At 52.9% G+C, this 27,932-nt stretch overlaps 1 protein-coding gene across 1 annotated transcript; it reads left to right on the top strand.

Annotated features, from left to right (window-relative positions):
• The first annotated feature begins 1,374 nt into the window (after window positions 1-1,374).
• On the top strand, window positions 1,375-25,453 carry XKR7 (XK related 7). The gene is made up of 3 exons (XM_087444888.1): window positions 1,375-1,958; window positions 22,393-22,595; window positions 23,917-25,453. The coding sequence occupies exons 1-3, from the start codon at window positions 1,375-1,377 to the stop codon at window positions 24,870-24,872; spliced, it is 1,743 nt and encodes a 580-aa protein (XP_087301014.1). The 3' UTR covers window positions 24,873-25,453.
• Window positions 25,454-27,932: the final 2,479 nt, after the last annotated feature.

Genomic DNA, 27,932 nt, shown 5'->3' with positions numbered 1-27,932 from the left:
AGCCCATTCTGGAGCCAGATGATGGGCTTGAATTAAGCTCTAGCACTTACTAACTGTATAACTCCAGACAACTGAATTACCTTCTCTGACTTAGTTTCTTCATCTGTAAAATGGCAGGGAAGAAATACAGACTACCACACAGACCGTGAGGATAAAATGAGTTAGTAATTGTACAGTGCTTAGAATAGTCCCAGGCAAAGAGAAACTGCTACATGAGCATTTGTATAGTAAATGCCCTGGTACATCCAATCTGAGCAAAGAATGAGCTGGGGGTATCCAGGATGTATGAGGGACCCTACCGCCTCTCCTGGATTACTGTTAGATTCTCTTTCTGGTCTCTCCACCCCGGGGCTGCTTCCCTGTGAGCACTTCTCTCCTCTGGCTGCAGGGTCTTCTCTCCAAATCCTGACCTGATCACATTACTTCCTTTCTCAAATTCTGCAGTGGTTCCCCAATGCTTCCTGGATAAAGCACATCTTCTGGCCCTTTAGGATCTCATCCCTCAGAACTCTCCAGCCCTATCTTTCCCAGCTTTCCATCTCCCTGGATCTCTGATCCAGACGTCCTTGAAAACATGCCCTCTAGTCTCAGGCCTCCAGGCCTCTGCACTTGCTCTTTCCTCCACCTGGTATTTCCTCCCATCCCTTTTCCTCTAATATTGCCCCTTTCACTGCCCCTACTCTACTAGGGCTGTAGCCAGATGAAGGCAGTCCCTGAGGGAGGGAAAGGGGAGAGTGGGGAAGAGATAGCAACTCTCAGAGCTGCAGTTTTCTCAGCTTCAAAACAATAAGAAAAAGACAATAAGAAAAGGGACCTCTCAAGATCAAAGAAGGGGATGGAACAATATGTGAACACTCAGGAAACTAGGAAGTGGCATGTTAGCATCGAATGATTGCTAAAGTGTTACTGGGGTGCCGGCCCAAGCAGCCCCTTACTTCCAAGTCCCTGGTCCCCCACCATCCTCAGACCCAGGCCACTGGAGGTAAACAGAGGAGATAATGGAAGAGGAGAGGATGGAGAGGAGGGCAGTGAAGAAAAGAAAAAAGAAAGAAGTAGGGAGGAGGGTGAGAGGCAGAGAGCATGTGGCTGGGGCCCCACGCCTCTGAGGAAGGAGGGTGAGGGTGACCTGGGATGCTCTTCCTTCCCCTCCCCCTCTTCCCAGGGGGCTGGCCCCACACGGCCACAGCCCAGGCGGGGTGGGGGAGGGGAGGGGGCGGCGCCGAGGGGAATGAATAATTGAAGTAGAGGGGAGGAGGAAGAAGAGGAGAAGGAGGAAGAGGAGGAGGCAGGAGCCGCCCGCACAGGGTCCTCCCCACTCCGTACCCCACCCCCTCCACCGCCCGGAAGTCGCTCCCCGCCTCCTGCTCCGCCAACATGGCCGCGAAGTCGGATGGAGCGGCGGCCGCAGCCGGCCCGGGGCCGGAGGGGGCGGCCGAAGGAGCCCGGGGCAGTGCGGGCGGGCGCGGGGAGGCGGCGGCGGCGGCCGGGGGCCCCGGCGTGACCGGGGCGGGAGGCCCGGGGCCGCGCTACGAGCTGCGGGACTGCTGCTGGGTGCTGTGCGCGCTGCTCGTGTTCTTCTCCGACGGCGCCACGGACCTGTGGCTGGCGGCCTCCTACTACCTGCAGGGTCAGCGCACCTACTTCGGCCTCACGTTGCTATTCGTGCTCCTGCCCTCGCTTGTCGTGCAGCTGCTCAGTTTCCGCTGGTTCGTCTACGACTACACGGAGCCCGCGGGGGCCCCGGGACCCGCCGTCAGCACCAAGGACAGCGGCGCCGGTGGGCCCGCCATCAGCACCAAGGACAGCGCCGTCGCCTTCCGGACCAAAGAAGGCAGCCCGGAGCCGGACCCCCGGCCCGCGCCCTCCTCGGCCAGAGCCTACCGCCGCCGCTGCTGCCGCCTCTGCGTCTGGCTGCTGCAGACCCTCGTCCACCTCCTGCAGCTCGGCCAGGTCTGGAGGTAGGAGAAGCGCAGGTGAAGGGAGCTGAGTCCGAGGAGTGCCGGCTGCGAGGGGCTGCCTGCCGCCCCAGCCCTGCTCTGACCTCTCCAGGTCCCCCTCCTGTTCTGACCTCCGCCCCGCCCCACCCTATTGCAGTTCTGATTTCTTCTCTGCCAGCTTCTCCTTGACCTCTGCCCTCAAACTCTGACCAACCCCAGTATCATCCTTTCTGATCTGGCCATTGAGGGAGGAGGGGATGGGGCAAGAAGAGAGAGAAAGAGATCCTCAGGGGTGTGTGAATGAGGAGGGCCCAGGGCTGATTGGGATGAGTGTGAAGCTCGGAAAAGGGCCCCAGGGCTCCCTCCAGCCCTGACCCACTCCTCTCTGCCTGAGTGCTGAGCCTGGGCTTAGAAAAGATCTCAGAAGTCCTTCCCTGCTCTCAAAGATTCTCACTTCGGAATTGCAGTGCATTCCCAACCTCCTAGGAGAAACAATTTGAGGCAGCTAAATGAATATCCCACCCAAACTTTTTGGACTTTTGGGAAAGGATGTACTGGACCCTGCTGAGAAGGTCTCTGGCTCCTTCTGTTCCCTAGGAGTTCCCCAGTGCCTCCCCCCCCAATGGAGCCAAGGGGATTTGAGATCTTGAATCTGAGATTAGATGACCACTAGCTGTCCTTTAATCCCAGGACAGTAAAACAAAACTGAGGCTTTGTAAAAGCAGCCCACTCCCAGGCTTCTTCCTCTGCCAAGACTGAGGGTACCTGCTGGGCTGTGCTGAGCTGAGCTAACTGGAGAGAGGGAGAATTCCAAACCTAGGGTTCCCCTTGAACCAGAATTGCTTTAATAGCTTAGGCTTTACTGTGCACTGACAGAATGAACTTGGCTACTATGTGATCTTGGGCAAACCCCCTCCTCCCTCCAAGCCTCAGTTTCCTCACCTGTGAAATGAGAGAGAATCTCTACTCTTCTTAATCTCATTGGTCTGCCATCACATTTTCCTTACCGGTTGGGATGGTCAAAGGAGAAGTCTGTGTGAAGGCCCTGCAGACTGTAACATATTTTAGGAATGTAATAGATTGTCATGATTGTCACAGATGTCGGGAAAGCATGGAAAAGGTCAAAATCACTCTGGAGATATCAAGAGTGGTTATTGCTGTTGTTATATTTATTCTGGTACTTGTTAACACATTCTGCCTAACTCAGAAGATTCAGTTCTGGGCTGAGGGTTGGAAACAGGACTCCCAGGGTTTGTCCCAGCTGCTCACTTGCTGTGTCACCCTTGTTGCATTGCCAAATCTCTCTCTGCCTTGGTTTCCCCATCTATGCCTGCCAAGATGATGTGCATATTCCATTTAGCTTGCCCTGGGGGAAAAGGTGGGTGGAGCTCTATCCACACAAGGTGGTGTTATTATTATTAGCTTGACACATAAAAATATTCATGTCTACATCCAGGAACTAATCTGCATTTATCATTCTGTGCCCGAGTGGACAGATGGTGAAGATATTTTTAGATTCTGAAATGGTAACTTCCTATTCTTGGTAGCCAAAGCTTCATTCCCCTTTCCCTTCAGTCTAAAGTGGGCCAGCTGCCCCTTGACTCACTGGCTACCTCAAGCCCCCCTCTTCCCCTTGTTCAGAATCCACCTACAAGAAACTAATACTTCTTTCTTGAACATAAACTGAATTTCCCTAAAACAGGGCAAAAAATGACCAAAGGGTTGGGGTGAGGGTCTCAGGGGAGTGGCTGTGATGACTGAGGGTCCATGGAGATCCATGGTTTCTTAGATAAAAGGACTAGCTATCTCCACTCTCCCTCATTTGTGAAGTGAGGGGGTTGGGATGAGATGATTTTGCAGGAATGACAAACTAATGGCCTTTGGGTTGAATCTGGCCTACAGAAGTGTTTTGTTTGGCTTGTATAGTATTTTTAAAACCTAGAGTCCCAGCTTCTCTCGAAAAAAAAATTGAGTGTATCAGTATCAGGCCTGTAACAGTTTAGACAGGGTTATATGTGGTCCAGTTTGTCCAGTTCCATTCCGTTTGATCACATCTGGACTATTTCACTTAGGCATTAGGGGCATGAGAGCCCTAATTTACAGTTCTATAACAATTATTTTATTAAGCACTCGCTTTGTGCCAAGCCTATTGGTTGCCTTTTTACCTTTTTCATCTCCTGTATCCCTCTTAATGATCCTGTGATGTGGTTAGTATTATCATTCCTACTTAACAGATGAGGGAATGGAGGCTCAGAAAGGGGGCATCCTTGCCCAAGGTCACACAGCGAGGGAGTAGAAGAGCTGGGACTCAGGACTCTCTGTCTTCAAAGCCCAAGTTCAATTTATCCACCCTGCAATTCTGCCACTAAAGTGTCCCCCAAGCTCAAAGCATTATGAGTCTGAGATCCCAAGATTCCAGGATGATAGAAAGTTAGGGCTTCTGCTGCACTGAGATAAGAATGTGAAAGGAGGGGGAAGGAGTTGTACTATGTGGATAAGAATGGGGAGACAGTGTGTATTGTGGGGAAAGTACTGGATTCGGGGCTGGGTGGGGTAGGATCAGAAGACCTTCATCTTCATGCCAGTTTGTAATTGGCTTGCTAGGTGACCTTGGGTGAAGCTCTTCCCACCTCTGGACCTCAGTTTCCCTGTATGTGAAGTGAGAAGGTTAAATTTGATGACCTTAAGAACCTTCCCTTTTCTGGAATTCTGACTCTGGGTCTAGTTATCAGAGCTAAAGCCTCTGGGCCCCTGGGTCCCAAAAGCTTTGGATTCCAAAATGGCTCAGGGTCTGGCTAAATGGAGGCAAATCCAGAGAAGGTATACAGAGGCCACCAGGGCTGGCATTTCTAGAAATTAAGCAATGTTGGCACAACATGTTTGCCTCCCATGTGAAATGTTGCCACAATGCACAGGTTCACTGTTCAGCAGGACTTGTGCGGATGTTCTGAGTGGTGGAACCTGGGGTAATGAGGAAAGAGATGTGTGTCTGAGCCCTCCAGGGCCAAAGCTGGGAGACTGGCCAGTCATTCACATTTACCTCCTGATCCCACGCCCTTAATTCTGAATAAAATAATTTGAATTGTAAATATATTTTTCAACTCCTCACACTTATACAATGCCGAATAAAAGTTGAATACTTTGGGGAGGCAGGTAACACAGACCTGTGTCAGCATATGGGTGTCTGACAAGAGGACATTATGGGGCAAGCAGTGTCCTAGAAAAGGGGAAGCTACCACCCAGCTCAGCTGACGGTGCCATGAGAAACCGTGGGCCTGGAATTGTCAAGGCTTGATTTCTCAAGAGAAATGGGAAATTGGGATTTTTGTGTGAATTCTGCCAATTTTCAGCTATTAATTAGGATTTTTTAAAATAGTGTCAACCAAAGGAAACACATTTGTGGGGCTCTCCTCTTTGTAACCTCTGGTCTAGCTCTTCACGACTGATAAGATCTTTTCTTATTCTATTCCCAAACAACCCTATGAGATGGGTGGTGTTATTATTATTTTAAGTACAAAATGGGGCCCTGAGGAGGGAGAGGAGGGGAAGGAACTCAGGAACTGCACACCCACCATGTCCCCAGGCCCCATGTGAGGTGCTCCAGGCTTGTGATCTCCTTTTAGCCTGAAACCTTCTCTCTGGTGGCAACTGATATACCCATTTATCAGACAAAAAGTGAGGCTCAGAGAAGTCAAGTAACTTGTCCAAGGTCACCCACTGAGGAAGTGGGGGAGAGGGTGAGGTGCCAACACAGCTTTGTCCAACTCACAAGCCCAACCTCCATCCCTGGCACCATCACACTGGCTGCACTTGGGGATCCCGGAGCAATGGCCTCGGGCAGAGAGAGTGATCCCTGAGAGAAGAGCACACAGATCCTCTGGTGGGACGTGAAGCTGGCTGTGAGCTGGACACCAACTTGTGTTTTCATCTCTCCCCGCCCCCCACCCCAACCCTCTGAGCTGTTAAGCCACTCAGGGCTGTTAAGCCAATTAAAGGCCTAACCCTGTCTCCTTTGACCCTGTGGGCAGCAGAGCCGTAAGCCATGAATCCTGCTTTCCCTAATCTTGAACTCACTGGGCCCAGCTTTGCCCAGATAAGCGTGGTTTGCTAAGCCAATTAGTGGGAGATGATCTGGCATGGGATTCCTCCCAGGCTGTCATGATCTGGGGACCCCAAAATATGGAAGGATGGAGAGAGGCACCCTGGGCTTCGAAGGCCCTCTCTCTAATACTCCCTCCATGTCTAGGCCCCAGCACTGCTCCCTCTGCCTCCTTACAAGCCCTGCACTCAAGAGAAGTTCTGAAATGAATTAGCGACCTGCGTGGTGTGCAAGTCAGGCTCTGGGTCTCCTCCCCAGGAAGCTATATTCTTGGCATAATGGTTAAGAGCATGGACTCTGGATTCAAATGTCCTCAGTCCAAATCCTGCCCCTACCACTTCCTATATGTGATCTTGACAAGCCATATAATCTCTCTGTGCCTGAGTTTCATCTCTTGTAAACTAGGGACCATAATGGTACCACCACATGGGATTGTTTCAAGGTTTAATGAGATAACGTATACCAAAGGTCTAGCAAAGGACTGGTCCCACCTTTAAGTATTCAGAACTGTCGGCGGTGACGAGTGCCATCAGCCTGGGCTTTGTTCCCTGTGGATGGAGCTTTGTTCACTGAGCAGGAGGCTGGGGAGGGAGCAGGAGGGCAAGAGTTTCCTCGCAGGTCCCTGAAGCCATAGGGACATGGCAGCTGTTCATTTTATCTGCAGTCATTCAGTCAGCAAATGTTTATGGGGCACCTGCTGTATACCATGTATACGTGCTGTATACTGTATACTGAGGTAAAAGCTGGGAATAGAATGGCGAACAAGAGAAAGTCCCTGCCCTCGTGGAGCTCAATAGTCTGATGGGGGAAACCAATGAACAAATAAATATAACATGTATCATATACGTAATATAAAATATAATGGGTCAGGTAGTGGTAAGTGCTATGGAAAAGGTGAAACAGGGCTGGGGCTACAGAGTCCCAGGGAGGAGGGAGTGTTCTTTGAGATAAGGTGGTCAGGGCAGGCCTCTGCGAGGAGGTGGCACGTGGGCAGAGGGCTGGGTGGGGTGAGGGCGAGCTGTGTGGAGGTCTTGGGAAGGGTGTCCCAGGCAAAGGGAAGGGGAAGAGCGAGGAGGCCCGTATGGCAGAAGCGTGAGGGGCGGGGTGTGTGTAGGAGATGATGATGGACCCAATGGCTGGGCCACATCACGCAGAGCCTCGCAGGCCCCACGGAGGACTTGGGCCTCACCCTGCATGAAGTGGGAGCCCAAGAGGATTTGAGCAGAGGAGGAATAGGGTCTTGACTTATGCTTTACGATGTGCATTCTGGCCGCTGGATGGAAAATAGACTGCAGGGAGGCCAGGGTAAGCCTGGAGACCCACGAGGAGGCTGCTCAATGATCCAGGTGAGAGAAGATGGGGGCTGGACCAGGGTAGTAGCGGCCGGGGCAGGGTCTGTTTCAGGCAGAGCAGACAGGATATCTTTCCTTCTATGGTCAATTTCCCCATTGGGGCCAGATAGTTAATGGTGGGAAGAATGTTGTTCCTCCCACCACACCCTGGAATCAGCCGTATCCTGTGTATCTGCCACTTATCCTGTGATTTGGGGCAAATGGTATGACTTATCTGTGCCTTGGTTTTCTCATCTGCAAAATGTACATTCTAATCATAGTACCTATCACTTATGGCTTGGGGAAGTAGTAAATTAAATAATGTATATATAGTGTTTAGCACAGTGCCTGGAACACAGGAAGCGCTCAGTTCTCATTAGCCATTACTGTTTGTATTATTATTTATAAAACAGGTCATGGGTTAGAGTCCATCGTGGTTTTCAAACTGCGTTTCACGGCCCTCTCACCATCATTTCAACCTGAGTACCTCTGAGTTTCTCTTTCTTGATATGTTGGTTACGTGTGTAAGATTTTGTTTTGACAGTCCTACAGCTGAAACATGTTCACGACCCCCTGAACTCTGACTTTGCAGGGTTATTCCAGTCCAGCCTCACCACCCACCTCCTAGGAGACCCTTCTCCAGGATGCTTTCCATCCCACCGCCCTCCTCTCCCTGCCCATCCGGCAGCAACAGCAACGGACCATTAGAGCTGCTCCTAACAGACACAGCAGCGGCAGCGGGGCCCAGAGTCCCCTGTTTGATCTACAAAGACCACACAGGAGAAGCCCTAGGGGGAGCAGGGAGGGCTGCCGGGAAATGGCTTTGAACTCCAGCAGCTGGGGCGAAGGTCCCCAGGGAGAGGAAGGAGGATGGGTTGGGATCTACTCTGGCCTCTCCATTCACCACCCTGCCTTTGTTAGAGCCTCGGAATTCCTCCCCTGGGAAATCCTATCAGCCTCCCTGCCGCACCCCCCCACCCCATCCTGCCTCCACCTGCAGCCGGAGCGATAGTTCTAAAGCTCAGATCTGGAGCGATAGTTCTAAAGCTCAGATCTGACTCTGTGACTCGAGAGCCGGAGGGCCGGCCCTGGCTCCCGTCTGGCCCTCGAGTGAGTCCATGTGCTTAGCCTGGCATCAGGGCCCTTTGCCTCCTGCCCTTTCATCTTCTCACTGCTCTGGCCTCCCCCAAAACAAGCCACACACTCCTTTCCTTCACGCCCCTGAGCCAGCTGCCTGCAGTCCTTCCTCCAGCAACACCCTGTCCCGTTCTCCTCCCAGTGAAATTCTGTACATCCTTCAAGGCCAAGCTCAAATGCCGCCTCCTCTGAGAAGCTTTCCCTGAACAAACCCAACACATGCCAGACACCCTCTGCCCCTCAGACCCCACCTCCCGCTCTCTCAATCAGCCAAGTTGTAGTTTTTGATCTAAAATGGAAATTGCTTGGTTGTTTTGTCTGTTTATAAAGGAGCTCGATGTTCTTGTTGAAACCTCGGGCAGCACAGAAAAGGCCAAAGACTCCCCTCGCTCCTTATCTCCGGGGGCAGAGAGATGGGGTTCAAGGAGATTTCCACTTACTAATTAGATATTTATTGTATTTCTTGAAGATTTTACTCTGGTTTTTAATTAACCAAGAAATACAGGTATACATTCACTTGTTTTTAAAAAGTCAGATATTACTGAAAATTATAGTTACCATTTATAGAGACTTAGATTAGATCATTCCTCTTCACAACAATCCTGTCTGGCAGCAAGTGTGGTGATGAAGAAAAAGGACTGTAGAGCCCAAATTCTGGCTCTGTCACTTATGAGCTGTGTGACATTGGGCAAGGTCTTAACCTCTGGGCCTCAGGTTCCTCATCTGTGAAATGGGATAATAATGTTCCTATACAAATGGCCATTGTGAAGGCTTATTGAGTTAATATATGGAACATGCTTTGCACAGTACTCAGCACATCGTAAGTGTTCAATTAGTGTTAGCTAGCATTATTGGCCCATTTTACAGATGTGGAAATTGATGCACAGAGAGGTACCAGCCTCCCAGTTAGTAAGTAGCAAAGCCAGGGCTTGAAGTGATGCACTCAGGCTCCCAAGCCCACATGTGTAACCACCAAGTGATACTGCCTTCTGCTAGTTAAGTGTATTCTTACAAAACAATCAATCATGTATTGCTTTGGGAAGAGGGAAAAACATCACAAAAGTATTTTTAAATTTTTATTTTAATATAAAGTACCCACTGTTAACATTCTGGGTTCTTCCTCTCAGACTTTCTCTCCAGGCATAATTACTCATTCCTCTGCAGCCCCACGGTCGTGATCCTATTCTGGTGTGATCGTCGGCCTACCTGGCTCGTTTCCCCACCAGACTCCAAGTGCCTGGGGAGTTGAGGCCTCCTTTCTTCTCTCTGTCCCCCATGGTGACCGGCCCAGAGCAGACTCTCTGTTGCTGTTGGTGGCCTTGCACCCAGCCAGCTTTGGCAAGGTCCATAGCAGGTTCTTAGAACATGAAGTCTGTTGAAGCAGGCTTTGTGTCTGTGGCTGATGGGGGGTGGAGCTCTAAGGCCGTGTGGGAGCCCAGTGTGGGCTGAGTTCCCAAGAGGATGCAGGTGTGGCTGACTTAGGAGATGGAGGAAGTCAATTTCGTGTATGCAGTAGGTGCTCAGTAAATGTTCATGTGAACTGAATAGAGTCTTTGAAATCAGAATCTTGAGCAAGACACTTCACTGCCTTCAGTTACCCCATCTGTAGAGTCTATTCGGGAGCTTGAGAGCCCTGGATGAGTTTTCCCAGGACTTGGACAAGAGAGCAGAGTAGCTGAGAGCTTGGGGCACTGGTGCAGCTCATGGCTCCCTGACTTCGCAGCTATGTGACCCTGGGCAAGTTGCTTCACCAGTCGAAGCTCTAGTGTCATCTGTGAAATAGGGACAGTGAGAGTACCCACCTCTCAAGGTTCTTGCAGAGATGACTTGAGGTAATATAAATGCGTAGGACTTTTATATACTGTACACTCAGAAAATATTTACTACTATCACTACTGACCCAAGCGGCAGCCTATCCTACTTGCTGAATAACAAGAGAGGGATTAGGAGAAGGGTATCAGGGGTCCTAATGCTTGCTAACCGTCACCCACTGACCCCCTTTCAAGGAAGGAGACTTGTTCTGTGGCTCCAGAGATGGTGTGAGGACAGATGACAACCCAAGGTTGAAGCGAGTCTGAATAGAAGCAAGGACGCCCTGACAATCAAGCTGCCTGGAAACAGAGCGGGCTGTTCCCAGCGCGTGGACTCCACATTGCCGGATGTGTGCAGACAGCAGTGGCTGACTTCGGCAGAGAAGCTGGAGCAGGGCTGCTGCCTTCAGTTTGGAGGATAAACTAGATGATCTCCAAAGTCCCAGAGTCTTTAAGGGTCTATGGATCTATCTTGGGGGCTCTATGATGCTTAACTGCCAGACCACAGGGTGCAAATCAGTGGCCCACAGACAAATCCAGCCTGAGGACGTGTTTGTATGGCCCACACAGTATTTTGTTCCCTACTGTTTAATGAAACTTTTTCTTGTGGAAAAATTTTAAATATACAAAAGTAGAGAGAACAGGAGAATGATCCCCCGTGTACCACCATCCTGCTTCAGAAATTAACTCCTGGCCAACTTTGTTTTATCTAGGCCAACACCATCCACTAGAACTTTCTGCAGTGCTGGAAATGCTCTGTCTCTGCACTGTCCAATACAGTAGCTACTAGCCCCACATGACTATTGAGCATTTGCAACGTGGCCTGCAACTGAGGAACTGAATTTTAAATTTTATTTAATTTTAATTAATTTAAATTTAAATAACCCTATGTGGCTAGTGTCGGATGCATAGGTGTGGGAGAGCATCGGTCTAGACCTCACCCATTTATTTCCCTTCCATGTTATTTTTGAAGCAAATCTCAGACATCAAATCACTGCATCTGTAAATATTTCAGTATGTCTCTGAAAAGATAGACTTTAAAAAAATATAATTAAAATATGTAATACTGTTATCACACCTAAAAAAACGAATAATAATTTCTTTAAAATTCATATGGCATTTTTTAAATTAGTTGCCAACATTTCCCAATTCGGATTTTTTTTTTTTTGCATAAATATCCTAATTTCCAGCTCTTCTTGGAAAATTGAAATTCCAACCACACTGATCTCACATTCTGCCAGGGCAGCAATTAGCTGGGACTGAGGGGCAGCTGCCTTTATGGACAGGGCACCCCCCCAGTGTTCCCCAGAGTCCCTCATAACGATATCAGCTAGGCCCCTCTACCATCCAGGGTCTCACACTCAGACTCTGTCATCTAGGAGCTCACACTCAGACTGTTCCGTCTAGGATCTCACACCCAGACTCTACCGTCCAGGATCTCACACCCAGACTCTGCGATCCAGGATCTCACACCCAGACTCTGCCGTCTAGGATCTCACACCCAGACTCTACCATCTAGGAACTCACAGTCAGACTCTGTCATCTGGGAGCTCACACCCCAACTCTACCATCCAGGATCTCACACCCAGACTCTACCATTAGGAGCTCACATCCAGACTCTACCATTAGGAGCTCACACCCAGACTCTACCATCTAGCATCTCACACCCAGACTCTGTCATCTAGGATCTCACATTCAGACTCTACCATCTAGTAACTCACACCCAGACTCTGTCATCTAGGAGCTCATGCCCCAACTCTACCAACCAGGATCTCACACTCAGACTCTACCATTAGGAGCTCACACCCAGACTCTGCCATCCAGGATCTCACAGACCAGGGATAGATAGAAGTGTTGCTTTCTCCCTGCCTTGATCTCCAAGTATGTTTGGATGCCATCAGGAGTGTAGAAGCTAACCCCCTCTCCCTCACTGGCTCATGACCTCCCAACTCTACACAGAGATATCAGGAAAAGAGAGAAAAGAGGGAGAGAGAGCCTTGAGCTAGAGTATGGGGTCCTGGGTTTTAGTCTCTGCTCTGTACTCATTTCACAGATGTGGAAAGTGAGACCCAGAGTGGGGAGGAGATCTGGTTGCATTCATACTATAGTGAAGAGCATAACAGGTGGGAACCTCGTCCCAAATGCTGCTGGAGAAGGGCTGCCTGCTTCCCCTCTGGGAGAAAAAGGAGCACTGGCTGGGAGCTATTGCTGGTGGGTGGGATGGGAGAGGGTCTCAGCTTTTCAGCCAGAGCCTAAAAATAAAGGCAGGGAAATGTTTGGCCTGAGCCCAGCAAAAAAAGAGGTGCTGTGACTCTGTAGGGGGCTGCTAAGGAGGAGGGAGACAGCCCAGCTCCCAGCACCACATGAAATGGGAGCTGAACGTGTAAAATCGCATTCTTTACTGACATTTATGACTCATTTGGCTGCCAACCCCAGGAAGGTCCCATTTTGCATCTTTGCAGGAACACTCAGCATTGAGGGGTGGACAGATGGGGAGAGGGCCTCAGGACCATTCCCCCCAAGAGCTTCCTGGGCCACATTGCAGGTGAGGTAGCTGTACAACTGGGGGCCCAATGTTTCCCTGAGAACCCACAGATCGCATCTGGATCTCCAGCGTCTGGCTCAGCTTGATCCGGACCCTGTGGTGAAATGGGGGAGTCAGCCAGTCCTGATGTGAGATGAAACTCTGATGCTTCTGGCTGTTGAGCTTGGGCAAGTCACTTCTCCAAATGCCTGCTAAATGTCTCCGGAGTCCATCCCCTTCCGTCTGTGCCATCCTCACCTCTCGCCTGGCACCTGGTCTCCCCCTTCCACCCTTGCCTCCCTCCAATCTGTTCCCAGCCAGAGTACTCCCTCTAAAATGCAGAAGCACTATCTAATCCCATCACTCCCTTATTTAAAACCTTTAAAACCCATCACTCTTAAGATAAAGACCAAACCCTTCACCATGGCCCACCTCATCTCTCACTTTCTCACGTCCTTCTCTGAGCTACAGTCCTCCTGACTACTCACTGATCCCTCCCAACTCAGGACCTTTATCCATGATGCTCCTCTGCCAGAAATGCCCTTCCCTCCTTCCTTCACCTGGTTAACTCCTGGGCCTGCTTCAGATCATGGCTTAGTAGCCACCTCCTTCAGAAAGCCTTCCCTGACTGCCACATCCTTCCCAAGCTGGGCCAGGCCCTTCTCCAATAGCACTGCCTTCCTCTGTGCTGGAACACAGAACCCTGTTTGGAGCATGTCTGGAACCCTTGGAATGTTTGCTGTTACATGGTTTCACAATGATTTAATTAATGTCCAGGTCCCCACTAGACAGGACCAGATGGGCTGGGCCTGTCTTGCTCCCCATTGTGTCCACCAGCATTGTAGCACAGTTCCTGGCACACGGTAGGTACTCAAAAGTGCTGGGTGAATAAATGTCAAATGAACCTCTTCTTTTCTGACACTCAGTTTCCTCATCTGGAAAATAGGGAGAATGCCCACAAAACCTCACAGGGCTGCAGTGAGGATTTTAGCGAAGCATATACAGAAGGTCTTTGATGAGTGGCAGTTATTTTTAGAGAGAGGGCAAAGACCTCAAAGAAGACTCTGCCCTGGGAACTCATCCCAAAGGGACTCCTCTGACCTGACTCCAGGGGACAAATTCAATGAGCACCAGGGAAAGCCAGCCTAGGAGTGGGCCTCGGCTCTATCAGAAACTAAACTGGAAACAACAAGGCCTCCCCTTCCTGCTGGGGCCTCGGAGTCAGACAGCTCCTTACAACCTCCCATTGGTTGAGTGCCCAGCACTGGGGTGGGCATTTTATACATATCTCCACTTTCTGATGTCACAGCTACCCCGTACGGTGTGCACTGAACCGAGGGGTTCAGAGGGAAGCAACTTGCCCAAGACCACACAGACAGTAAATGATGAAGCCAGAATCTGAACCCAGGTTCCCCTGCCTCCCAAGCCTGGGTCCTTTCCCTCTGCACTTGCCCATCTTTACTCTGCTTGTAAAGCACATTCACACTCTTCATCCGTCCACTCATTCAAGAAACAAATACGTATTGAACATTAACTGTGTGCCAGGCAACAGGGACATAGCAGAGAACAGGACAGCCATGGTCCCCACACCATTGGAGAGACAGACAATAAATATGTAAGCGAGTAAACTAGACCATTTCAGGTTGTGATATGTGTTACTAAGAAAAGAAAACAGAGTCACATGACAGAAAGTGACCAGAGCGGTGGGTAGAAGTGCTTTAGAAGGGGGGCGAGCGGGATCTGGGAAGGCTTCTCTGAGGAGGTGACACTGAGCTGAGATGGAAAGAATGAGAATTTGCCAGACATTGGGGAAGCTCTTTCCAGGCAGAGGCCCTGAGGCTGGGGTGTTCAGCAAGCAGCTGGAGAGGTGGGAGATGGGGAGCGTGGAGGGAGATGAGGTCTTAGAGGTGGACAAAGGCTGGATCACGCTGGGCTGCAAAGGTCATGGTGAGGATTTTAGTCTAGGGGCAGTGGGAGTGGCATGACCTGATCTGGGATTTCACAGGCTCCCTCAGGCTACTGAAGAATAAGCTCTAAGAGGCCAAGGATGGAAGGAAGAAGACCAGGGCGGGCGGAGGTGCCAATGCTTGGGGTTGGGTAGCTTGGACCAGTGTGGTGACACCAGGGTGGAGAGAAGTACTTGGGCTCAGGACACAGCTGTTGGGCCTTCATGTTTTCAGAATTGGATGGGTGGGAAGATGGGCCTCATGGAAACTCCTTGGGGAGAGCGAGAATTAGGTTACTTGGGCCCATTTTGTAGAGGAGGACTGAGGCTCATAGAAGGTTGGACACTCGGGGAAAGTCCAGTGAAGGACTTGAGCCTGGGTCCCCTGACTCTCCAATTACTGTTTTCATCCCCTCCTCCAGTTTTCTCTAAACCCACATAATCCCAGGCAAAGCTTTTAGGTCCATCTCTGTCCAACACGGCTCCTCCCGGGCAGCCATACTGCATGCCTTCCAGGTGACAGAAGCTGCCATAGTGGGCAGCTGGGGGCACTGAGAGACGGAACAGGGATGAGACTTGTTGACCCGCCCATCCCTTCTCTGGCGCAGAGGCCCATAGAGAGCCAAGTCTGAGTCCCAGGTCTGGCACTAACTTGCTGTTTGACTTTATACAAGTCCCAGTCCCTTTCTGGGTCTCGGTTTCTTCATCTGTAAAATGAGGATAATAATAGTACCCACCTCGAAGATTTGCTCTGAGGAATGGGCAATACGTATAAAAAGGCTTAACATGGTCTGTCATACAGTTAGCGCTCAATAAATGTGAGCTATTATCATTATTATTAACACCTGCACACTGTCCCCCTACAGACCTCCAGAGCAGTAATGGGCTCAGCTGGTGTGGGGTGTCCTGCTCCTTCCCATCAGCCCTGACTGCCTGGCTCCCCGCTGGTCACCCTCCAGTGGTCTGCAGGCCTGGCCCGCCTTGGAGACCAGAGAGCTCTCCAGGGTTGGGGGGCGGTTCCTGGATGGAGCCAGAGTGGGAGCGGGGGAGCCGCTGGAAGCTGCTGTGTTTTTGGCCCAGAGCTGTGAGGGGGAGTGGAGAGGGGCGAGAACACACACTCGGAAACGCCGAGACCGACAGATGGAGGAGCTGAGGATGTGAGAGACACAGACAGACAGAGAGAGACCCAGACTTGGGGAGAGGAGGAGCAGGCAGGGGAGGACGACCGGAAAACTGGCAGTCACGCTGAGCCACGAGCTGAGCAACAGACCAGCAGATGGACCAAGCCGCAGAGAGACTGAAAGACAAACAGACAGACCAACCAGTATCCAAGGGACAGACCAAAAGCAGACCCAGGATCCAAGAGGACAGGCTATCCTGACATTGAAGGGACAGACAGACTGATGTTCCTGGCCTCTAAGAGCAGACAGACAGGCTGACCTAGGACCCCAGTTTTAGACTAACAGGTAGACATAGTATCTGAGAGACAACGTGACACACAGTCCAAGGGACAGACAGGTGGACTGACCCAGAGTCCCAGGGTGAGACTGACTGACAGACAAATAGATTGACCGACTGACAGTAACTGAGGAACAGATAAATAAATAGGCTGACCCTGCATTCAAGGGATAGACACAATGACAGGCTGATCTGAGCCACAGACAGAGACAATGACCCAAGATTTGAGGGCAGAGAAAGAGACGGGTCCAGGTGTGGGCCCAGGTCTGACTGTCTGCATGGAAACTGAGGCCCAGGTCAGAAACCCTGACTACTACCAGACACTCGGAGCGACCCGGGAACAAAGAACAGGAGAGAGACAGGGTGGCCCAGACGTTGGGCCCGGGGGCTTCCTGGCTTCTCAGGGCCATGGAATCCCCTCATCCTTCTCTCTTCCTTCTGCCCATCAGAGAGGAGCCTCCCAAGTCTAGGGGCTGCTGGAAGGTTCCTGGCACAAAGGCAGCCAGGCCCGGGGAGAAGGGAATGAGCTCCCTCCATTTCTTGACCCTGCTGCCTGCTCGGAGAGGCAATGGGGTCCAGAAGGGATGGCTTTTTGGATCCTCTAGAGAAGGGATTTCACATCCTAACTGCTGGCTTCTCTCCTGTCTAGGCTTAGGTTTTCTCGGCTCCCAACCCCACCCTCAACAATGCACCCTTATCTGCTCTTCCAGCTTCCTCCTGGACATGCTTCTCTGAGCACAAGACTGAGTCAGCAAGTGAGATCCACGATGGGCCTCTGAGCACCTACCTCTGTTTCCTCACCTGTAACGTAGGGGTGGTAGAAGCTGTCTGTGTGGTTCTGGTTTATGCTGGCCCCAGGCAGTTTAAGACTGGGAGCTGTCGGAGTTGGGGAGGCCCAGCCAGGCTGAGGAACATCAGGGAAGGCTTTCTGGAGGAGGAAGGACAGAAATGAGTCCGAGAGGACAGGAGTTGCCTGTGAGATGTCCTGGCTCTATGCAAACTCAGGCAGAGAAGCCCCAGGGCCTCCAGGGTCAGGGGGAGACACATGGAAACACTCACATTTATTCATTCAATAAATATTTATTGAGTGCCTACTACATGTGCTAATGCTGGGGACACAGTGGTGACGAAGACAGACAGGTCCCTGCCCTCAGGGAGCTACAGTGCTAAAATAGAAAATAAATGCGCACCGCTTCTCCGGCCATGCTGAGGCCGCGTCCCACATACAGCAACTAGAAGGATGTGCCACTATGACATACGACTATCTACTGGGGAAAAAAAAGGGAGGAGGATTGGCAATAGATGTTAGCTCAGAGCCGGTCTTCCTCAGCAAAAAGAGGAGGATTAGCACGGATGTTAGCTCAGGGCTGATCTTCCTCACAAAAAAGAAAAGAAAAGAAATGCGTAAATTAATAAATGAGATTACTTGATAGCGTATGCTAAGAAGAAAATAAGACAGGGCAATGTGATAGACAAGAGTGATTTGGCGAGGGTGGAGGGGACGACATGGGACAGGTGGCCTGGGAGGCCTCTCTGAGAAGGTGATGCAGGAGCTGATGAGGAACCGGCCACAGGAGGAGCTGGGGAAGGGGTGTTCCAGGCAGAGCAAGAGGCACGTGCAAAGGTCCTGGGTCAGGAACAAGTTTCGCTGGGTTCCAGGAACCTCCAGGGCATCTGCAGTGCTGGGAACAAAAGAAAAAGAAGTTTGAGAGGAGGTGAGAGAAACAGGCAGAGCCAGATGGCGTAGGGCCTGCAAGCCAAGAGGAGAAGCTTGGATTTTGTTCCAAGTGTAATGGGAGGCCCTTGGAAGGTTTTGGGAAGGGGGGTGACATGATCTGGTTGCCATGTGGAGACTAGACTGCGGAGGGGCAGGAGCAGATGCAGAGAGCCCACCGAGAAGGCAAAAGATGACAGTGACCAGGACCAGGGTGGTGGCAGTGGAAAGAATGGACAGATTGGGGATGCATTCTGAAGAAGAGCAGACGCATCCCCATGTCTGGATTCCTTTCCCTGAAATGGAGCATCCTTCTCTGTGGGTGGTATCGGTCCCATTTGTGGTGAAGATCACCTTCTTCCAACTTCCTGTCAAATAGGGTGGAATAGGATAGGCTTCCTGGAGAAGGTTTCAAGAGAGGCTACTTGGTGATCAGGAGGAGCCAGAGGTCTCCACCTAGCATATGCTCCCTTTCTCTATGTGCATATCGCTCTACAGTTTACAAATGCTCACAACAAGGAGGAAAGTGAGGCTCAGAGAGGCAGAGAGACTACCCAAGGCCACACAGCAGTCCAGGGCAGGGCATATTGCCATCTTGCCTTTCTGATCCTCACCCCAGTGGCTGTGACATAGGCAGGATGGCGAGTACGGGCCCCTTTTTAGTGAAGGTAAAACTGAGGCCCAGGGAAATTAGATGGAACATCCTGGGGAGGGTTGTTTTAAGACCTTTGTGGACCCGCATCTATCAAGCATATTAAAATGCAGCCATATCAAACATCAAATGTAAATTATATATAGCCAGATAAAAGCCAAATTGCAGTCAACTGGCTGATATCATGTTCTGTTTTGCAGACATTTAATTAAACGTTTATTAATTTTGATTCTGCAGTTTTTCCCTGTGTTTTGGAGCCAATTTTTTTTTCGAGGCCTCAAATATTTTCCTAGGCCCATAAAAATCTCACAGGCCCTTGGCAGTGAGCATTAGGGCCGGCTGGGAGGAAGAGCCACAGTTTGGGGTTCTGTTGCCAAAAGGGGCAGAGGCTGAACCCAGGCCCTTTCGTCCCCAGGCTGTGGCATGGTCTGTCCACACTCCCTGCTGACCCCACGTTCTTGAGACTCAGAGGCCCCCTTTCTTCCCCTCCCTCTTTCCTGCTTCAGCCCACAGCTGCCCTTGGCTGGGTGAGCCCTTTGTCTGCGGCTAGCTGGGGTGTGGGGCCTTGGAGCTGGCAGAGGAGGGGGCAGGAGTGGGCGGGGAGGTGGGCAGGCAGCCTGTCAGGTGGTGATGGATGCTGGCCGGGCCGGGGCCTCCCTCATGCTGACCTGGGCCTGGAAACAGATGGTCTTCCAGCCTGAGAGAAACTTCCAGGGTGTCACCCTCCCCCAACTCCCCAGGCCCCTTCACGTTGGACCAGCTGGTCTTTCCTTCCTGTTCAAAGCCAGAGCCACAGGAATGGGGTTGGGCGGAGATGGAGGCCAGGAAAGGTGGTCTGTGTTCTGGGCTCCTCAGAAGCTCTGGGAACCATCTTGGTCTCTCTGCTAGCCCCCCACCTCTGGCCATCTTCAGCTCTGCTCTCTGCCCCTCCTCTGTGCCCTGTCATTTCAGGCCTGGACCAAACCCCAGCCTCTCCTGGCTTTCCTCCAAGCCAGCCTCCAGAGTGAGCTTTCTAAGCCACTGAGCTGATCACATCACCCCTGATTCTGGGATAGAATTCAGATTTAGAATAAAATACAAACTCTTCAGTCCAGAATTTGATGCCCTTCACAATTCTAGTCTTCTTATGCCCTTGCCCATGAAAACCCTCTCCTACAGGTCTGGCAAACCACTGGCCGTTCCCCTAAAAGGCCATGTTCTCTCATCCTTCTATGCCTCTATGCCCTTGACTCGGCTGCTTCTTCCACCTAGAATGCCCTTCCACCCCCCGTGGGCCTTTAAATGCCTACCCATGCTTTAAAACTGAGATCAAATGTTTCCTTCTCCAGGAAGTCTTCCCTGACCCTCTCCCCCAGCTAAAGTTACCCCTGTCTTCTCTGAGTTCCACAGCATCATAGAGCATCTATTTCAGCTTTTATCTTGTCTCTCTCCTGTGGGACTTTGAAATACTTAAGGGCAGAGGGCATGGCACATAGCAAGTGGTCAAAATATTCTTCTATATGAATGAATGACTCTGGCTGCAGGGATCCTTATGTGGGGGGTAGGCAGGCGCCCAGGGAATGGAAAATACAGGGAGACAAATTTCTGCTCATCAAAAGAAACACAATCCAGCCCTGAAGCTGCTCAGAAGCCGAAAGCCCTGCCTCGGGAGGTAGGGACTCCCAGTTTTGGGAAGCATGCGAGCAGAGGGTGTAAATGCACGAGGCTGCGAATTGCTGAAGGAATTTCTAGCATTGGATGGGAGAGTCAGACGGAGGGGCCTTTGCATTTCTTGAGTCAGCTTCTGAGGGGACAGGCCTCTTCCCCATCCCAGCTGCCAGTCCCATACTGTCTCACGTTGAGGGTGTGTCTACACCATCAAGTAATGCTGGAAAGAGCCCGCGATGGGAAGGAGAGCCCTAAATGGGACATTTCCAGCCGTGTTTTGGGGGCAGATTTGGGTCTGAAAGGATCTCCAGAGTCATCAAGCCCATCCCTCTTGTTGGCAGATAGAGAAACGGAGGCCCAGAGAGGGCCACACCATTGTTAAGACCAGGATACTCATTTTGGGAAATGCTGGGTATCAGCTGATCCCAAATTCCAGGGAGCACTGTGGTTCCTCCTTGGGCCACCAACACACAGTTGAATACAGTTGGTCCCCAAACAACATCCTGGACATGCCAGCACTTCACATGTGGGAACAGACCCCCCCAAATCCCTGGTTCACCAATTTCGGATTCAGGCAATAGGGTCACTCAATCTATGGGATTTTCTCCCCTTGTTTTTGAGGAGATCACGTCCAGAGGAGCCCTCTCTGATTTCAGCAAAGGGCCTGCCTGCCCCATGAATCAGAGAATTGAGGGGTTGGGGGGCAGGGTGTGTGGCTGCAACAGCTAGGGGTGGAGCTGCTGGGCAAGGAACTGGGGCAGAGAGAGGAAATCAGACCCGGAGATCTACATGGCCAGATCTCTTGTGGCCCTAATTGTCACTGCACTTTAGAGTTGCAAAGTACCTTTTCATCCATTTGATCATCACAGCCACTTTGGGAGGGGTTAACTAGGGCTCAGAGAAGTCGTGCTCAAGATCACACAGGAAATTAGAAGCAAAGTCAGGACTTGAACTCGGGACTGCAGAATCCCTTCCATACCCCCTACGGGGTTACCAGGATTCCGTGCAATGAAACAAGCTTGCAATCATGCACAAATTCATCCATTCAGTCAAAACAGACTAAGCACCTACTGTGTGCTAAGAACTGAAGGTACGGCAGTTAGCAAGCTGAACCCGTCATCCTCAGGGAGTTCAGAGTCTGGGGGAGATGGATACATAGCCAGGAAGTTACAACCTACTGTGACAAGTGCTGGGTTAGAGGAAGCCTGGGAGAGTCCCCTTCCCCAGCTAGAGGGTGGTCGGCAGAGGCTTCCTGGAAGCAGTCATGTTTAAAAGCTGAGCCTTGCAAGAAAAGCAAGAGTTATCCGGGTTTGGGACTAGGATGGGGTTGGGGCACAGGGCAGGGTGCTCCAGGCAGAGGGAATAGCAGGTGCAAAGACCCAGCAGTGGGGGAGAGCATTGTGAGCTGGAATCTGTGACCCGTACAGAGCAGTCAGAGCCTTGAGGTTTGTTGGAAGAAGAGGCCGGAGAGGAAGCAGCAAAGTCTCACATGCCAGGAGATCCATGAGCAGCTTCCAGGGGCCCTGCGGGGAGAACTGGGCGCTCAGAGGTGGGGCTGGGGAACAGGCCAGGGAGCTGCTGGTGGCAACAGAACCCAGGGCTGGCACCAGGCACTGTCCCTGAAAGAACCTATGTATGGATGAACTCTTTATGGTGTCCAGTGAGGGGCAGTGTTGTCTGATGGTTAGAGTGTGGGCCTTGAAGCCAGGCTGCCTGGGTTTGAATCCTGGTTCCACTGCTTCCTAGCTATGTGACCTTGGACAAGTGACATACCTCTCTGGGTCTCAGTTTCCTCATCTAGAAAATGGGGATAATAAGCTCAGTGCACTGTAAGGTGTCAGGAACCCTGCCCAGAAAGCAGGCCCCAACCTGCCCTAGCAGTAATGATGATGGTGCTGTATTAAGGGCTCTCTTTGTGCCAGTGCTCTAAGCTAACGAGCCCCTTCGGAGCTTCCCAGCAGCAGCGCGGTGAGGTGATCCTTTCAATGTGCACGTTTACAGCTGAGGAAGCGGGCTCAGCGCAGCGAGGGAATACACACTGCGCACCGCCCTTCACTCGCTGCCGGGCGAAGGGCGGGTTGGGAGGGGGCGAGGGGGACGAGCGCGCCGGGGCCTGAGCACTGCGTCCCTTCCGCAGGTACCTGCACGCCATGTACCTGGGGCTGCAGAGCCGCTGGCGCGGGGAGCGGCTGCGGCGCCACTTCTACTGGCGGATGCTGTTCGAGAGCGCCGACGTGAGCATGCTGCGCCTGCTGGAGACCTTCCTGCGCAGCGCGCCGCAGCTCGTGCTGCAGCTCAGCCTGCTGGTGCACCGCGGCGGCCAGCCCGACCTGCTGCCGGGTGAGCCCCGCCCCCTGCGCCCTCCCGCCCCAGGGCTCTGGGCATGCCCTGCGCCCCTGCCCCCCGGGGCTCACACACCTTCGGTATTCTGGCGGCCCCACTTGTCCACTCTCCTTGCTTCAGGCCCTCTGGGGACGCCCTGCGCACCCACCAACCTCCCCACCCGCCCGCTCACCTTCAGGGTTTTGGAGGCCCCGCCCTCTCACTACCCTCCGGGCCTCTGGAGACCCCCATGTCCCCTCCAATGGCCCACTTACCCTCAGTGTTGGGAGAGAGACCTGGCCCCTCCACCCCCTCTCCTCCTCTCAGGCCCCTGGGCGCTCCCCCTCCCCCTCCCCATTCCCATTGCCAGGGCAGACCAGAGCCCATTTCTGCCAAGTCCAAAGAGGCCCTTGACACCATCGCCACACCTCAGACCCTCTGGGGAGTCCCTGCGTGCGTCATTCCCCAAACTGTCCTGGTCTCAGCCTGCATCTCCTGGGGACCCCCTGCCTCATAGACCTGCCCAGTCACCAGAGGTTTCCAGAGAGCGTGTCCATCTACCCCCTCACTGCTCTTCAGCCTCCTGGGGACTCCTCCCAGGCCTGGGCCTGGTCCCCATGCACCCGCCCCCCACCTTGCCCCTTCCCCAACTCCACAGACCAGGCCACCCCCTTCAATAGCAGAGAAAAACTGCACCTCCAGTTTCCCTGGAGCTCCCCATGCCCCTCCCACCCAAACACTGCCCAACCCACCCCCGATGTCCAAAAAGACTCTATCACCCCCTCTCGGCTCCTGGGGACCCCTTGCCCAGGATATCGGGCCCCAGTGGAAACTCTTCCCACCCTGGATTTTCTTCCCGTGCCCTCAGCGGCGCTGAGCTTGGCCGTCCCTCTCCACGCCCCAGCCTCGTCCTGGTGGCCTGTCGCTTCTAATAGGCCCCTCCTGGCTCCTCCATGCCCTAATCTTGACCCCCTACTCTCCACCTCCTTTTCCACTCCCAGAGTCCTGACCCTAATTTCCCCCACCCACCAAGACCCCTGAACCCAGACACCCTGTGCTAGAGACCTGGATCTGCCCCTTGTGGAGACCCACATCACCCCCCTTTCCTCTCCTGTGCTCCCGCCTCTGCAGAAGTACCCCGTCCCATCCACTCTCACCCCCAACATTGCTTTTGAAGACCACCCACCCAGACCCTCCTCACACGCCTCCTGATTTATAGACCCTTCCCTCACACCTCCTCAGAACCCAGCTCCTGACCCGGAACCCTCCCCCTCTCCCCAGACCCCAACCCAGACCCACCCCTAACCCAGCCCGCCCCACCCCTACCCTGTCTCTGCAGCCCTCTCCACCTCCGCCTCCCTCGTGTCCCTGGCCTGGACGCTGGCCTCCTACCAGAAGGTGCTGCGGGACTCGAGGGATGACAAGCGGCCGCTGTCCTACAAGGGCGCCGTGGCCCAGGTGCTGTGGCATCTGTTCACCATCGCAGCCCGCAGCCTGGCCTTCGCGCTCTTCGCCAGCGTCTACAAGCTCTACTTTGGCATCTTCATTGTGGCCCACTGGTGCGTCATGACCTTCTGGGTCATCCAGGGCGAGACAGACTTCTGCATGTCCAAGTGGGAAGAGATCATCTACAACATGGTGGTGGGCATCATCTACATCTTCTGCTGGTTCAATGTCAAGGAGGGCCGCAGTCGCCGCCGCATGACCCTCTACTACTGCATCATCCTGCTGGAGAATGCCGCGCTCACCGGCTTCTGGTACTCCAGCCGCAACTTCGCCACCGACTTTCACTCACTAATCCTGGTCTGTGTGGTGGCCTCCAGCTTCGCGCTGGGCATATTCTTCATGTGTGTCTACTACTGCCTCCTGCACCCCAACGGGCCCATGCTGGGTCCCCAGGCCCCTGGCTGCATCTGCCCTCAGTCCCCAGGACCCTGTGGCCCACCAGCCGATGCTGTCACCAGTCCCCCAAGGTCCCTGCCGAGGACTACAGGCGCCGAGCGGGATGGGGCCTCAGTGGGAGGCGAGCGTGCGGGGACCCCCACGCCACCTGTCTTCCAGGTGCGGCCGGGCTTGCCTCCCACACCAGTGGCCCGCACCTTGCGGACAGAGGGGCCTGTCATTCGGATTGACCTGCCTCGTAAGAAGTACCCGGCATGGGATGCTCACTTTATTGACCGCCGGCTCCGGAAGACCATTTTGGCACTGGAGTACTCCTCGCCCACCACGCCCCGGTTGCAGTACCGGAGCGTGGGGGCCTCCCAGGAGCTGCTGGAGTATGAGACCACGGTGTAGGCCACAGTCTCCCCCCAAAAAGGGATGAGCTTTGGCTGACCCCGCATCGACCACAGTGTTGAGCCCAGAATTTCAGGGCCACCAGGCTAAGGGGGAGTGGATCTGTTGGTCCAAGGGTAGAGTGGCCCCACCATTGGGTTCTTTCAGGGGAGGGGCAGCCTTGTGGAGGCCCCAGCCCTAGGCCCTGCTTTCAGCCCTGTGGCCCATTTCCTAAACTCCCCTGAACCAGGGCCCAGGGAATCAACTGGTGCTACACTCCTCGTGAGCTGCCCTACTTTCATGGAGGCCTCCATATCATGTCTGGTGCCAGGGGGCCCCACACCCTCTCCTCTGCCTGGAGTTGCCCACATGTCACCCCCTGTGGACCCGCCAGAGAAAGGGCACTGTCTAGGGTCCATGACCTAGGCCCTGTGCTCCTCAGGGGGTGTGGGGGTTGGCTGCCTCTGTGGTGGGAGGAGATCTCTGAGAAGGATGGAGGAGGCCATGGAAGATGAGGGGTGAGGTGGGAGTGTCTGATGGACAAGGCTGCTACAGTTCTTGTGGGGTCCAAAGTCTGGAGCCTGGGCAAGAGGGGAATTAAAGGAGGGAGTTGGGGTGGGATAGGGAGTTGGGGGTGGGGGGCTAACAGTGCTGGAGCTGGACAGGAGGAAGAACCCTGAGACATCTGAGAGGTCCAGGCTGGCAGAAGCATAAAGGGTCACAGATTTGAGGGAGGGGAACCCTCCATCCAGAGCACAGAGAGTGTTCCCAAAGTGGACTCCTCGGGAGACACTTTTTGTGATGCGCTCTATTATGGATAAGGTTCCAGACTCCTCAGGTGAAATGTTTCAAGGAGCCATTCTTTGTTCTAGGTGAGCATCTAGAACATTTCTTCTAGATAAAGGTCTTGAACACAACAGATAAAAAGTCTAGGGAGATACTCTGTCTGGTCTCAATTATAGATGAGGTTCTAGCACATTTAAGGAACTGTTCTAGAGAGACATTCCTAGTTCTAGATTAAGTTCTAGAACACATAGCTGATAAAATGTCCTAGGGAGTCACCCTGATCTGGATTCTGTTATAAAGGGTGAGGGCACTGGAGCCCTGCTGCTCTGCTCTGGGGCATTCTAGCTCCTGCCATAGTGGTGGGGGAGGGGCTCTAGAACCCCACATGAGTGAAATATTCTAGGAATCGGTACCCCAGTTCTAGAATACTGGGGTTTATAGGAGTTCTGTGCCCCTGTCCACCTTGATCTACAGCCATCTTCCCAAAAGGAAATCATCCTCCCAACCCGTGAGACATTTCAACTGCCAATTGGTTTCCAGCTGGAAAAAATTAGCTCTGGGGACGTGACATGAATCTTGGCTCTCAGCCACCCTGCAGATGCAGCTCCCTGGGGCGGCGGCTGGAAAATTGCCTCAGACCTGACAACCCTCCATTCCCATGGCCCAAACATCCCGGGGTGCCCATGGGACCACTCACCCAGAGCCCCTCCTCTCCACTTGGGACAACCAGTCCTGGATAGGGTAGGGGAGTATGGGAGTAGGTGTTCTGTGGGGTGAGGGGACAGAGCCTCTAGGCAGAGCTTGGAACATCCCCACCATCACCTCCTCACACACTAGGCCAACCACGGTGCTTTCACTGCAAGGACACAGCAGGTGATGTAAGGACAGATGCAGACCTGGGCCGGGGGTGAGGTGGACCATGAGAATCCTAGACTATGCAAATTAGAGGGGCACTTAGCCCTCTCTGGTTCAGCCTCCTTTGGGTTACAGATGGGAAACTGAGGCCCAGGATGGCAGCTAGTCTCACAAGGTCCCAGACTCCTGGCTGTCCCATCAGATAGTGATGGGGGATAGTGACTTTGCTGAGGATGCAGGGAGAGGGCCACACTCAGGGTGCAAGGTGACCCCAACGGCAGAGAGGGCAGGAGCGCCCACATTCACACATATACACAAGCACACGTCACACCCGTGACACAAGTCACCTCATCCCCCAGCACACAGGAGACTGCACAGACCCCAACACGGCCCAAGATGGGGTGGGCATCCTCCCACCAATGCACAAAGAATGCTTTTCCTTCCTTCTTTCATCTGCTTCCCTGATCTCTAAGAAGCCTCAGAAACTGGGCCTGAAGGTGATGGGTGGTGGGGGAAGCCCAAGGCTGACCCAGACCCCTTTGGTGGATTCACCCATCCTCCTTGTCCTCTGCCCAAATCTGTCTTCAGAGACCGAATTCCATGGCCAGGTACACACACATCAAAGCCTTTTGTGAGACGGGAGCACTGAGGATGTGGATCCAGATTCCGCTGACCATTTCTCCAGGCCGACTGTGCCAGGCGTGTTCACCCCGTGTGGTTTCACTTAAACTTCCCCTTGCTTGCAACATCCCTGCAAGAGAGGTGTTATCAACCCATCCTACAGAGGAGGAAACTGAGGATCAGAGAGGTGACATGAGGGTCACCCTTGGCAACTTATTTTACTCCCGGTATCCTAGAATGGCCCATCTGGTTGCCCCTAGGATTCTTCAGCATCCTAGAAGGAAAAGTGAAAAATATCCTCCCTGGGAGCTGGGAGTCCTTACAGCTCCAGGAGACGCCCAGAGAACCAGGGAAAAGGACGAGCTGGCAGTGCTGAGGCGTGGCTTGAGGCTCTCAGGGAAGCCAGGGCCACATTTTTGGACCTTATTCCATCCCCACCCCTCACTTTCTCAATCCCACAAAACCTTCCCTCAGGGCCTCTGCCTGCAAGGACCTCTGAGCACCGGAAATGGCCACAGTCAAAGGGCCAGAGGAGAGGGCTGCAGGCACCTTCTCCTGCTTCTCACCCTCAGGAAAGAGCTCAGCCCCATAAGGACTCCCCCACACACACCCAGGAGCTCAGGACCCCATCCCTCCCAGGCCTGAGGTCCCCCTGTCCACTGGCCTGTCCTCCACTTCACTTGGTCCCCACCAGTCCCCTCATTTCACTGGGATAGAGGAGTCAGGGTGAGGAGGGGGCACCATTCCATTCAAGCTGTTTTGTTTTCCTTTCTGTGACACAATCTACCTCAGCCCATCTCTCTTCCCTGCCAGAACTGG

The sequence above is a fragment of the Ceratotherium simum genome, chromosome 21 (assembly GCF_057802395.1).
Source record: "Ceratotherium simum simum isolate JZ-2026a chromosome 21, ASM5780239v1, whole genome shotgun sequence".
Taxonomy (NCBI): Eukaryota; Metazoa; Chordata; class Mammalia; order Perissodactyla; family Rhinocerotidae; genus Ceratotherium; species Ceratotherium simum.
The sequence above is the reverse complement of the archived record's forward strand: the minus strand, read 5'-3'. Positions and strand labels throughout refer to the sequence as shown.

Excerpts from the sequence above, each read along its gene's own strand:
- XKR7 (XM_087444888.1), top strand. The coding sequence starts at position 1,375 with ATGGCCGCGAAGTCGGATGGAGCGGCGGCCGCAGCCGGCCCGGGGCCG. Across the intron at positions 1,959-22,392 it reads CAGCTCGGCCAGGTCTGGAG|GTACCTGCACGCCATGTACC; the intron begins GTAGGAGAAGCG and ends TCCCTTCCGCAG. Across the intron at positions 22,596-23,916 it reads CCAGCCCGACCTGCTGCCGG|CCCTCTCCACCTCCGCCTCC; the intron begins GTGAGCCCCGCC and ends CTGTCTCTGCAG.